We start from the raw sequence: 12,930 nt of genomic DNA on the forward strand, positions 1-12,930 counted from the left end.
ATGAAACTTTCAGATTATGATTATAACATGAATATGCATGTAATTGCCAAAGCACAAGTCTCTAGTATTTGAAATACGCGTTTTACAAAAGTGAGGGTGAGGGGGTGAATTTAGAGGTGGGGGGTAAATTTTAACAAAAACCGAAATTGTATAAATTGCATATAAGCATACATTCAAAATTTGGAGACTCTAGCAATAAAGGTGTAGAAGATATAATTTTATAACTGGTTTTCGATAAGGTTTTTTATCGATAAAAAAGATCGGGATGAGTTATCGAATTTTAATGATAAACTCGATATCCGCGCTGTAATTACGAACATTTTACAAAAAATTTGAAGTCTCTAGCTCTTATATCTTCGGAAATCGACGCGTTCAAACATACGGACAGACGGACAGACGGACAGACGGACAGACGGACAGACAGACAGACGGACAGGGCCAAATCAACTCAGCTCGTCACCCTGATCAAGAATATATATACTTTGTGGGGTCTGCCACGCCTCCTTCTGCCTGTTACATACATTTCAACAAAACCATTATACCCTGATTTCCCATTTTCAATGGGTTCAGGGTATAAAAAAAAATATATATATATATAGATAGGAAGCTGTAAGACATCACCTTAACAAGCGATGCTCTAATTTTCTTATTTTTATTTTTCTTATATATAATATATATAATATATATTTAACAATTAATATATTTTTATATTTATATTTTTAACAATTAATAAAAACGTATTTAAAACTAAAAGATATAAATTCATTGAATAATTTAGGGAACGCTGCTATTAAAATACTGTACTATTATTTTTGTTTTAAAAATCATATGTAAAAAATCATATTTAAAACAAAAGTGTCCCAAATAAACTAAATTAAAATAAACAATTATCAATTATCAATTTTATTCATTGATTGCTTCTATATAAAGTAGAGAACTCAAGCCAGATATTAAAGGCAAAGCTAAACTGCTAAATTATTTTAGCTATCTGATCTATAACTGTTTACAATTTTTCGCATAATTTAAGGAAATTTCCAATAAGAAAAATTCTTCTAAAAATATAATCCCAAATCAGAAATTCAAATAAAGCTTCGTTCAGTACAAAACTCACAATGCGACCCTCGCTGAAAAGCGAAAGGCTTTCGTTGTGGCCACGTCTTGGATTATTTCTTTGTGGCGCCGCTTGGCCAACAGGTTAGCCAAATGTGGCCTTAACGAAGTAGCCAATTGGCTTGGCCCGACATGGCTTGGCCTGGCCTGGCTGGCCTGGCCAATTGATTGAGCGAGCGAGTCCCTTTGGCCTTGGGCCAGTTTTTATTGCACAAATATTGACATAGAGATTGATTGAAAGGCTTTCAGCCAAGTTCGCTGCAAATGTTGCTCGTTTCCGTTTGTTGTTCTCCTTGTTTTTGTTGTTGTTGTTGTTGCTATTGTTGTTGTTGCTATTGTTGTTATTGCCATTGTTGTTGCAGCCCGTTGTCACATTCACTTAATTTGCTGCTAATGACCCGGCCAACAAACGATTTTTGGTGCAATGCTCTGTGCCGTTCAATCGGCTCAATTAATAATATGAGTTTCTTATTTGGACACTTGGCTTACAGCGCGGCTATAATGTATAACCGGGCCCCCAGCTTAACCGGAGAACCGGTCGCAATTTGTTTACTCAAGCATTGGGAGTTTTGACTTTGTTGTGAGTCCGAGCGTCTCAACTGGTCCGATTATATCATCGGCTTTAATTGCCCGGCCAATTGGACTGGCCAATAAATCACCAAAAGAAAACTAGACTCATATATATGTTTGTGTGTGTAATATATATACTTGCTGTAATTATATATATTTCAGATGTTATATCACGAGCATAGAAAAGTGAAAACAGTTTAGTTTACTTTACTTTGCTTTGCTTTGCTTCACTTCTTTTTCGTCTGCTTCTTTGTTATTTAATTTCTTTTATTTTGTGTGTGTTTTTCCAGTTGCGGAAAATGTTTCTGTTAACCAACGGATGAGCTGCTGACCAACTGCAAGTGTCGTTTTGGCCATTTGTTTGCTAGCTGTTAGCCGCGTTTGCCGTTACGCAATAGGTTAACCGGAAAATCCTACTGAAAAATAAAAAAACGTGTTGATAACACATAAACACATAGTTGCTCTATTAACTGCATATGAACCGCCTTTATGAATGTCCACAAATTAACTCAAGATTATATTCATTGCAAGCAAATTGTTATTCATTAAAAGGAGCTCGGGCCAAGGTGATTGAGCCGAGCGTTTATGGTTGTTTTAATTTATATTAATTATGTTATTATATGCTCAGTACTTTCTGGAATAAGAAATCAAATCTAAAAATCATGGAATACAAATTTTTGTTAACAATATTTCTATCACTTTAAAGAATCTATATTATTCTAAAAATAAATAAAATAAATATGCTATAAATATATTTTTTGTCTACTAATATTTATTTTATATATTTTGTTCGTTATATATTTTTTACTTTTTTCTTAACATTTTCTTCTCAAAAATTAAATTTTATATTTGTTTGCTTTTTAAAGTTTAATATTTTCTTCTCAAAACTCATATCTTATCTTAAAACATATTATTTAACTTCTCAAAAATCAAATTATATTTTTAAATATTTTTTTCTTATCCTTATTTATATCATTTTTTATTTATTTATTTATTTTTTCATTTTTATCTTCATATTTTCAAAACATTTTCTTTCCTCCTCTTCTCGAATCTCATATTTTATATTCAAATTATCACTATATGCATATATATTAATTTATATATAGAAATAGTTCATTTATTTATTTATTATTTGTCATTTTAAACAATTATTTATAATAAATTGTAATATTATGAAGAGTGAAATTTAATCTATATATAATATCATCTAAATAATAGGCCCTTTATGGCAAATGTCAATCATATCTCAATTGATGAACTATTTTCTGAGCTTTATTATTTTTGGATAAATGCAAGCTTTCTCTGCAATCATTTGAAAAACATTTGTTAGATAAGCAACAATAAATAATCCTTTCCCAGCCGAGCTTAATGATCGAATACCTTATCAAATTAGGCCTAAAGCGTAACAGCAAATATTTTTGCTAAGGCGCTTCCTGCATTAGACGGCTTAGCCCGTTGGCCAGAACGGCAATGCCAATCAACTCAATTGCAATATCATGACTGTTGCAGTTGCAGTTGCTGTTGTTGCAATTGTTGTTGTTGATGTTGCTGTTGCTGGTTCGTTGCACATTTAAATTGCACGAGTCGAAATTGTGTAGTTAGGTGGTGGAGGGGGGCGTGGCGACAACATTCACATGTTCAGCTGGCGACATATTTCAACGCGCCAGACAGCTCAATTTATGATGACTTCGTTAAGAGCGGCAAATGCCAACAACAAAAACAAATCAATTGCGATTCGTGATTCGGTTTCAGTTTGCAGTTTTCAGCTACAATTTTCAGCTACAGTTTTCAGCTCGTCGTTTGCGGTTATCGTTTACGGCCTTCTGGTTACTGGCGTTACGGTTACAGTTTCGGTTGTTTCGGGCTTTTAGGCAACCAGGAAGCAGCTACGGGGGCTGCATAATCCTTGTGGCAGGTTCAACCTGCTGCTGCTGCTGCTGTTGTTGTTGTTGTTGCTGTTGCTATCGGCCGCTGCGGCTCACCATGAAAAGCCAGCAGACATAATCGCCAGCGTTTAACTGAGGCACAAGCTTCAATTACGCTTTTGACTTTGGCGCCGTCACTCGTCTCCGATACGCCGCCCCATCCACTGACATCTCCTCCGCCCCTCCCGTCCATTCAATTTGGCGGCTCGAGAGTGTGGTGCAGGTTTGGCGGCTTTTCACAATGTGGTTGGCTTGTATTTGAAGGCGGCTTCCATTGCGCTGTCTGCTGTGCGCCTCGCACTCATTGCCGGATTGTCTTGCTAATGTGATTGCCGTTGTGCGTTTGCCTTCACTGTTGTTGTTGCAAGCATTGTTGCCGTTAAATGTTGTTTTCAACTGTTGTTATATGAGTTGTCTTTTCACTATCAGTCAAGAGCTAAGCGCTCGCTACAATAGCCGCCACGGCTTATGGGCAAGCTGAAGTCGTTTGAAGTGTGGCATCTAGATCTTTCTCTGCACTTGGGCAACAATTGAATAGATAAATCGGATTTAATATGTTTGTTACATTTTTTAAAAATGTGTCCACTGTCTATAGCTTTGTATGTATATGTGTTATACAAAAGAAATATTTTTTTTTTTTTTTAATTCTAATATAGAAAAGATATATATTCGCAGAAAATCTCAAAGATAAAGCCTTAAGCTAAGGGAATAATTTTTTTAGACAAGAAAATAATCAACGCAATTTTTACCATTTTTTATTAAGAGTTAATTATGAATTTATTTTCTTAGGACCATTTTAATGATTTAAATTAAGTTTTATATAATTAAAAAAAAAAAACTGTCTAATGAATAAAATAATGAATTCATTTACTAAAAAATTTAAGATAAGTTACAAAATAAATATAAAATAATAAGAAACCTGAATATACTTGCTTGATGGCTTTATTTAAAGGATTACTTTAAGCGAGCTTAAGAAAAAAAAATTTCAAAATAAATTTCAGCATTGCAACCTGCTAAAATTCCACTAATTCCCTTAAAGCTTTAGTGACATTGCGTTCTTCTCTCAGAAAGCTCTACTTAAGCTATGATTTAAGCTTACAAATACTGCCAAGCTTTCCTTGATACCCTATTCAAACTGAGCTCAATTCCTTAGAGCTCCACAACTCATCTATTACTAACATATTTACTCTTAACATTGAGCCTCTTTCTTCCTTCACCTAAAGTTAATTAATTCTGTCTAATATGCTAACCAAACTAAATTTGATTGGCTTGAGCTCCACTGCAAGCGTCGTCTCTCTTATCACATAAGCTTCATCAACTCCTCAAGACTTCACTTCAAGTTGAATCAAACTCCTAAAGCTCAACACCACCTAAATTCATTAAAGTCAATGTTAAGCTCTCTGTGTCTCTATTACCTGTGTCTAATAGCTGCACTTGATTTTCTTGTTTGCAGCGCGCTCATGGGTCGTCGAGACAGGCTCGGCTGCTGCAATGCAATGTTTATGCCACGCTTTGAAGCACTTGCCGCAACGCTGCAGAGCTCGCCCCGGCGCTCTGTTGTCGCGATCTGCAAATAAACACACAAACCGCTAAGCCGAGCAGCCGAGCAGCGCTGCCTTTCTCACTCTCACGATCTTGCCCCCTTGTCTCCATCTCTCTCGCTCTATCTAGCTCTCTTTCACACTCTCACTGTTTGCTATTTGTTAACTAAGCAGCAAAAGCTGGTCAAGTGTGTGTGTGTGTGGTGTATTTGTCTGCGTGTTTGATTATGTTTTTATTTCACTTCCAACTATTGCCTGCTCGCTCGCACTCGGTTGCACTCTCACTTGTTTAGCGTTTCGTGCTGTGGCACGTTTCACTGTACCCCGCCAATTTATCATTTTTTTTTTCTTTGATTTTTTTCATATTTAAGCCGCGACGAGCGCCACTTGCCCATGCAATTCCATTTCTACTACAGACGCTGCTGGAGCGCTGCAAGAAACAACAAAACGGCGAAAAAACTGCGCGTTGTTTACACAATTAAAAAGAGTTAAAAAACAAAAGGCAAAAAACAAAAAAACACATTTCCAGAAAAAACTAAAGACTATAATAATAATCAAAATAAAATCTGGCAACAAGGTGTTAAGCTCAGCGTGCCGAAATGCATTTGCCCCGAGGCGTAAGTGTCAATTAGATGTTTATTTCAATTGCAATAGAAAAAATAAAAAACAAACATAATAAATGAAGTGCAAAACAACAAAACGTAAATTAAATGTGCTCTCTGACAATTAAAATATCATTTTCATACCTCAATTTATGGCCAACAACAAGTGCAGTTCATTGAACGCGTTCGGACCCATAAATTATGCAAAAATAAAATCAACATTTGTCTTAATAAAAAATAAATATATCTATATATGAAATGAAACGAATAAACCACATTGTAGCCCGCTTAGAAAGTACTCACAAATACATACACACACTCGACGCAGTTGCATAAATTACAAGAAAAAAAAACGCAATTACGGAATGACAACAAAAAATATTAATTAAAGATTTCAACTTTTTGTTGGCCCACAAAAATATAAAAAAATCAAAAACAAGTAGACATTCATTGACTTCAATCGTGCGTGTAATGAACAATATTATTTGTGCAAGCAGATTGGCGAGTTTCACAAAAAAATAAATAAATAAATAAATAAATAAATAAAAAAAAATAAAAATTATGGGCATACAAAATTTAAAGACATGTAAAATTTAATGTAGTGTATAAGAAATAAATATAAATAGCTCGACTCACGCTAAATATTACATGATTTTGAAGCTAATTTTATATAAACTAACTAGCTGGCCCGGCAAACGTTGCATTGCCCTCTATATTATTTCTAGGTAAAAAATTGTTGAAAGCTATGTTGTTCAGGCTGGGATACACTGATAAATTTATTAATCGGATTTTCATTCAAGCACCTTGTTGTAAACGACATTCTTCGTTTTTTGGTCGGGTGCAAGAACAAATAATGCGGATCGTTTGCCAACACGTGAGCATGCCACGTACAATTGACCATGAGAAAAACACGCATTTTCTAGATTGAGGCCACAAATAGTCAAAGATTGGCCCTGTGACTTGTTGATCGTCATGGCGAAGGCAAGACGAAGCGGGAATTGAATTCGTTTAAATTCAAAGGGCATATCTGTTGAGCTCATCGGAATCCTAGGAATAAGAACTTCCTCATCTTTAAATTTTCCTTTGAGTATCAACGCGTGAATCACATTGCTCATCAGTTTTCTTATCACCAAACGCGTTCCATTGCACAGTTTTGGTTGGTTTAAATTTCTAAGCATGCAAATCATGGAGAATTGCTCTTTTCATAGCTGTGTTCATTTCTTGACGCCGGTCAAGTTGTTCTTCCATATTGCCCATGAAGTATATTTGCAAGAATTTTTGCTGTGCATCTTCAATAGGTTGCAATGATCCAATGCGATGGCAAATCTGGCCTTGAATCTTTAAATTCAAAGCCATAGTTATAGTTATATTTACAAACACTATTTACAGAAATCTAACAAACTACATTATTCAAAATTTTTTTTTTTGGCAGTCATAGAAAATAAAATTTTTAACGTAAATTACCTTAAATATCCGTCTCCAATATTTTCCGCCCCAAATTATGTCATTTGGAAACAGGCATTGTATTTTTGAGTGTTCGCTAGAAAATGTCGTGATTCTAGTGTTTCGCCATAAAGCAGGGAACGCAATGGCTATGGTGACCGCTAATGGCAATGTCACTTTACCACTAAGGCAGCACAAACCGGGTGTTTCACCAGCAAACTTCAATGCGCCACAATGCTAGCAAACAACGTCCATTGGACCAATGCAAACTAAACGATTCAAGCTGTAATCAATGGTGCAATCATATCGAAACGCTGCTCGATTCAAATCAATCCTTGAACCATTTCTTATTGCCATTTCACGGGCTGCCTCTCTTTGAGAAGCACGAATTAAGGCCCTTCTTTGCTGGGTACTAACGCGGAGCCTTTCTCGGGCGATTTCTCGCTCTTCGTCAGATAATTGACTCGCGCTATTCCGTAGCCTAATTGCATTATGGGTCCGCCCGGAAAGATTAGATCTTCTAGGACGCGGCATTTTTATTAATAGTAATACTGCCCTCGCACAAAACCATATAAAACAATCGAGAAATATAAATATAAATAATTTACACAAATTTATGTTTGAGACAAACAAATACCTTCGATACTTTCGAGATATTTAGCTTTTGTAAAAGTCCAAAAATACAATTTTTAATAATTAACTTTTTTTTTTTAATTTCGAATTTTGAATTTTGAATTTTTTATTTATTTTTGATTGTTAGGTTTTAATCTTTTGATTTTTTTTTTAATTTTTGCAGATTTTTGATTTGAAATATTTATAAAGTTTAAAAGTCCGAAAATATAAAAAGCCAAAAATACACTTTTTAATAATTACCTTTTTTTTTTTAATTTCGAATTTTTAATTTTTTATTTATTTTTTGAACAGTCAGGTTTTAATCTTTTGATTTTTTGCAGATTTTTGATTTGAAATATTTTTCCTTTTGATTTGAAATTTTTTTTTTTTTTTTTTTTTTTTTTTTTTTTTGAATAGTCAGGTCTGCTCGAGGTCAGGAGACCGTAGACTGACTGACTACATTTGTTTATTTACTTCTACACTATTGTCAAAACTGTCACTGTTACCAAGCCTACTGGGTATAAAAAAAATTTGAACATTTGGGGAAAAAACCGCGTTTTTCAAGTATTCGGCAAATTTTTTCAGTATTTTTAAGACCCTATACTAAACTCGTTGCGGAGACAAATCCAACAAATCAAAAACAATGAAAATTGGTTCAGCCCAAATCAAGTTATAAGCGGTCTTCACTTTTACACAACTTTCTTTTATATATATAGATATAAGTAATAAACAAAATATGCATAATTCATTATATAATTAAATGTGTAGCATTTTTACATGTAGTCATAATTTAAAATTTCGTAAGAGCAGCTCAAAAATATCTATAGAATCAGGCACTTGAGGTAGAGTATTCTAAGGGTCAGAGATACCACTTGGAAAATTATTTTAATGCTTTTCAAAGTGCAGCATGTGTGAAAATAATCGAAACCTCAGAATGAATTTAGTTTAAGCCGAAATGTGTAGCAGTTGAATTGGCTCTGCCTTTGAGAAGGTCAAGAAGCGAATGAACGAAAGTGCAGCCAGGGACAATGACATTTTACAGCGTCTCGAATGGCCCAGAGAGATTTTAGCATTGGTTTTCTTGTCTGGCGACTTAGAATACAAAATTTATATATAATTATTATATTTTTTATATATTGGATAAATAAATTCTATATATTATTAATGTACAGTGTTTATATATGTCATAAATATTTTTAAATTTAAATATATAAAAAATATTTATTACAGATTTTATAGTTCAGTTCAGATCAATAAAGCAAACTTTTATTTTTATTTTTATTTTTATTTTTTTACACAGATTTTAGACTTGTTTAAAATATGTAAAAAATATCTCTTAAAGATTTTTAGTAGAATTTCACTCATTTAATCAAGTAGTTTCCAGACTGCCGTTTGAGCAGCTTCACAGTTACTTAGCAACAATTTAATGACTCTCTATTTGAAATGGCAATTAAAGCCAAGTATCTGCCAGCGTTGGATAAATTAAAAAAAAAAGCACACAAAAAGAGGATTTCAATTGTAATGCGCCAATTAAATGGCTGTATTAGAAGCAGAATTAATTCAGATTTAACTGAAATTAAAGTCACTTTTATTAGTTTGGCCATAAATCATGGCCAGCTTTGATTTAATTTCATTGCATTTGCTACATATTCATTTCGTTCACTGAAATAATAAATCATATCCATATACTATATATACATAATTTTATTCACACTCATTTGCACGGCTCTGGTTAATGAGAAAATATGATTCTGCTTGATAGATTATGTTAATTTTAATTTATATAAATTAGGTTTGATAGACAGCAAGCACAGTTTGTTTTAATTGCCTTTTGTAATTAATTATATTGCTGTTTTAATTTTAATTTATATGCTCAAATATATTTTATTATGCATATCTCTGTATACGAAATATATTTAGCTATGTAAAAGTGTAAATTAAAATATTATTATTATTAATGTTGAATGTTTTATATTTTATTTTAATGTTGCATTTTTTATATATTTTTTTGAGTTATATATTTATAAATTCATGTAGTTTATTATAGTTTTTAATTGATGTGGCAGCTCCTTTTCAGACTGCATCAAACTTTCGCCTTTACTGAATTAATTTCAGACATTTTTCCATTCTTCATCTTTACCATTGATAGGCATCTGAAAATCTCTTTTCATTTTTCAGTTTTCTTTTGACGCTCATCTCGCTCTTTTACATATTCCCATCTTACTTTTCATTAAAAATTTTCATCATACACTTCAAGTTTAAGGCTTTCTCTCCAACTACTTTTTTCTCTGTAATTACAATTAATATATTTTCAAGCAACCGTCATCCTTGTTCATCCTTGTTCATCCTTGTTCATATATCAATCCTTTTGCAGCAATTCGTAGCTACTTCATTCAGTTATTATTCAACAAGAATTTCCACTTGAGCTGCAATTAAATAGCATTCGGCTTCCTGGCCATGCGCCATGCTCACTTCAATCACTATTGCTTATTGATTATGTGGAAACCAGACTATGAAACACTCTTTCCTCTCCCTACCTCTCTCGTTACCCTAATAATCTATTTAGTGGCTAATGCTTTGGCAACCTTTGAAGTATTATTTCAGCCAATCAATTAAGTTCCCACGGCTGTTCTCTGCTGTCACTACAGATTCAAGTTTACTACACTATGCTATACAGTCTGTCTAGGCAGCAAAAACATTTACGAATATATATGTATAATATATATGTTTAATATTTTACTAGCATCTATTAAAAATGTACTCAAGGCAGCTGTTGCCCTATTGGGGCCACATGGCCCCAAGAGCGGCCGTTCAACATGTTATTTAATGTCTTGGAAAGTGATGAGCTAAACGATTTAATAGCAATTTTGCCAATTTGGCAATTTTCGATTTCATTTTGCTTTGCCAGGCTGCTAATTGAATGTGCCTCGGGTTTGGGCTTGAGTTTGGAACAATTTCAATTGAGCAAAAGATTCTCTATCTTTTGCTGGCGAAATCAATAACTGTGCTTAAAGCTAACTTCTAGCTCTGCTTCTCTTTGAGTAATTACGTTTGGATTTTGCCTTATGGCCACGCCCACAACAACGACGGCAGGTCGCAATCAAAATTCGATTTGCCGACGCCGAAAATAGACAGCCAAATGGCAACTGGCATTATGCTAATTATATTGTTTTGTTTATAGACGCTCGACTATTTTATTCTTTTTTTATCACACAAGAATCGAAGGGAGCAGAGAAGCAAGTGGATGAGGCGTGTATACCCTGGGTGTGTACAAGTATAGGGTATTCTGAGAGAATGAATGGAGTCATAAGTTGATTTCAAGCTGTTTTCAGCTCTGACTATAACTCTATCTTATATTCTAAGTGCATTTGGTCTCTTATACTTCTACTTCTACTTCTACTACTTATAAATGCAAAGTATAGTCTTATAATCGACTCATGTGTGTGCTGGGCACATTTGTCTTATAACTAGATCAACTCACGTGTGCTGGTTACATTTGTCTTATACTCAACTCTTTATGTATAAGTCTTTTATATATGTATTTATATGCTACTCATCTTCTACTCAACGCTTGCCTAAAGAGGACGCTGCAGCGCTCTGGCTTGTTTAAACTTATACTCAAGTCTCTAGTTTTATTAAGTATTGTCTCTTATAAAGATTATAACTCCACTCCACTCCACTCTGATACAGTTTTCTTATACAAAGTCCAATTATTCTTGTTCTCAGATGCAAGCTAATTAAAAATGGAAATTCTTATTTTATAATTGAAAACAAAGTATAAATATATTTTTAATTTTTTTACTAATACCCTAATATTGAATTATTATTATATTTATATATATTTTATTTAAAATTTAATTTGCTTAAATATTTATTTTTTATTAATAATTTAATAATAAGCAAATATAAATATAAAATATAATTTAATACAAGAAACAACACATAAGTAAACAATTTTATTTAATTTAAGTGTTTTTAATATAATATCTAAATATAGTTTGAAATATATAAATTATTTATAGAGACTTTTAGTTATAAAATTAATCCTAAAACCTTAATTCAATGCCTTGGTTGAATATTATTTACTTAAGTAAAGCATCCCCTACAGCCATAAACCAAGAGCTAAAATGTTAAATATATCATATATGTCCCCTCGAGCTATAAGACACATCGGACGCTCATACCAAGAAACCCTATTCAACTGCTTTCCGCACACACTCACACATGTACACGCTCTTCCTGTTCATTTGTGTGTGTGTGTTCTGTTTCTCTCCTTTTTTGCAGGCATTAAGTTTGCTGTTTATCACTTGCATGATGTTTGCCCTGACAAGCGGCCATCCATCAAACGACAAGCTTAAGTAAGTGTAACGGCCACGCCTTTAACGACAGGTCCACAAACAACAGAGAACCCAAAGCCCCCACTCCCCCAAGCCAAATCCAAAGCCAAGCGCAAGCCCTAACTCCAACTGAATCCAGTTTTTATTCACAATCACACTCACATTCACATTCACATTCACATTCACACTCACATTCACAATCGACAATTCGCAGGATACGCATCCATGTGCCAGTGAAGCATCATACGCATGTGCACACGAACACGGTGATAAAGAAGGTGCCGTTGCCCATCCCGGTGCCGGTCAAGGAGCACAAGGAGCCAAAGAAGCATCATCGCAGCAGTCATAGCCATCATCATTATCATCAGCAGGATGAGCTCGATGATGATTTCGAGGGTTACGATTATCCCGTCAAGGCCAAGCGGCGCACGCGGCATCCTTTTGTCTAATAATGTCCACGTGTGGGCGTCACGCATTGTGGGCGTGTCATCAACATGAGAACCAAACGACCACTCACACACACACTCCTACACACTCACACACACATACGTAATTTTCGCATATTAAGCAAATATAAACCAAAATAATGATCGAATGAAATGGACAAGTCTTACGAAAGCAAAGATATATAGACAGATATATATGTATATATTTAACTGGGTGTGATTTGTCACTGTTTAGACAATAAGCGATGCCTTTTCTGTGCAATAAACAAATAAATAAAAGTATTTTATTTAAGCAACACTTGCAAGGCGTCTTTTATTGTTTTTACTTGGGCAAAAAATTTCAC

The 12,930-nt window shown here is 33.9% G+C and overlaps 1 protein-coding gene and 2 long non-coding RNA genes across 3 annotated transcripts in view; 1 reads left to right on the forward strand and 2 right to left on the reverse strand.

Moving 5' to 3' along the window:
* Positions 1-12,930, reverse strand: part of LOC149268439 (uncharacterized) — a 77,436-nt gene that overhangs the window by 21,446 nt on the left and 43,060 nt on the right. The window lies entirely within an intron of this gene.
* Positions 5,348-12,884, forward strand: LOC108616172 (uncharacterized). Its single transcript, XM_018011177.2, has 3 exons — positions 5,348-5,763; positions 12,088-12,161; positions 12,355-12,884. Exons 1-3 carry the CDS (start codon positions 5,746-5,748, stop codon positions 12,587-12,589), a joined length of 327 nt encoding a protein of 108 aa, XP_017866666.1. The 5' UTR covers positions 5,348-5,745; the 3' UTR covers positions 12,590-12,884.
* On the reverse strand, positions 6,493-8,741 carry LOC149268440 (uncharacterized). The gene is made up of 2 exons (XR_016270313.1): positions 7,829-8,741; positions 6,493-7,742 (listed from the first exon to the last, which is right to left on the reverse strand). It is a non-coding gene; the product is annotated as an uncharacterized LOC149268440 (long non-coding RNA).

This window comes from Drosophila arizonae, chromosome 5, assembly GCF_054131065.1.
Source record: "Drosophila arizonae isolate 15081-1271.41 chromosome 5, UAZ_ARI_1.0, whole genome shotgun sequence".
NCBI classification, from domain to species: Eukaryota; Metazoa; Arthropoda; class Insecta; order Diptera; family Drosophilidae; genus Drosophila; species Drosophila arizonae.

What these genes read in the sequence shown, in the direction of transcription:
- LOC108616172 (XM_018011177.2), top strand. An exon ending in CCATCAAACGACAAGCTTAA is followed by an intron (nt 12,162 to 12,354) that starts GTAAGTGTAACG and finishes GACAATTCGCAG; the next exon opens with GATACGCATCCATGTGCCAG.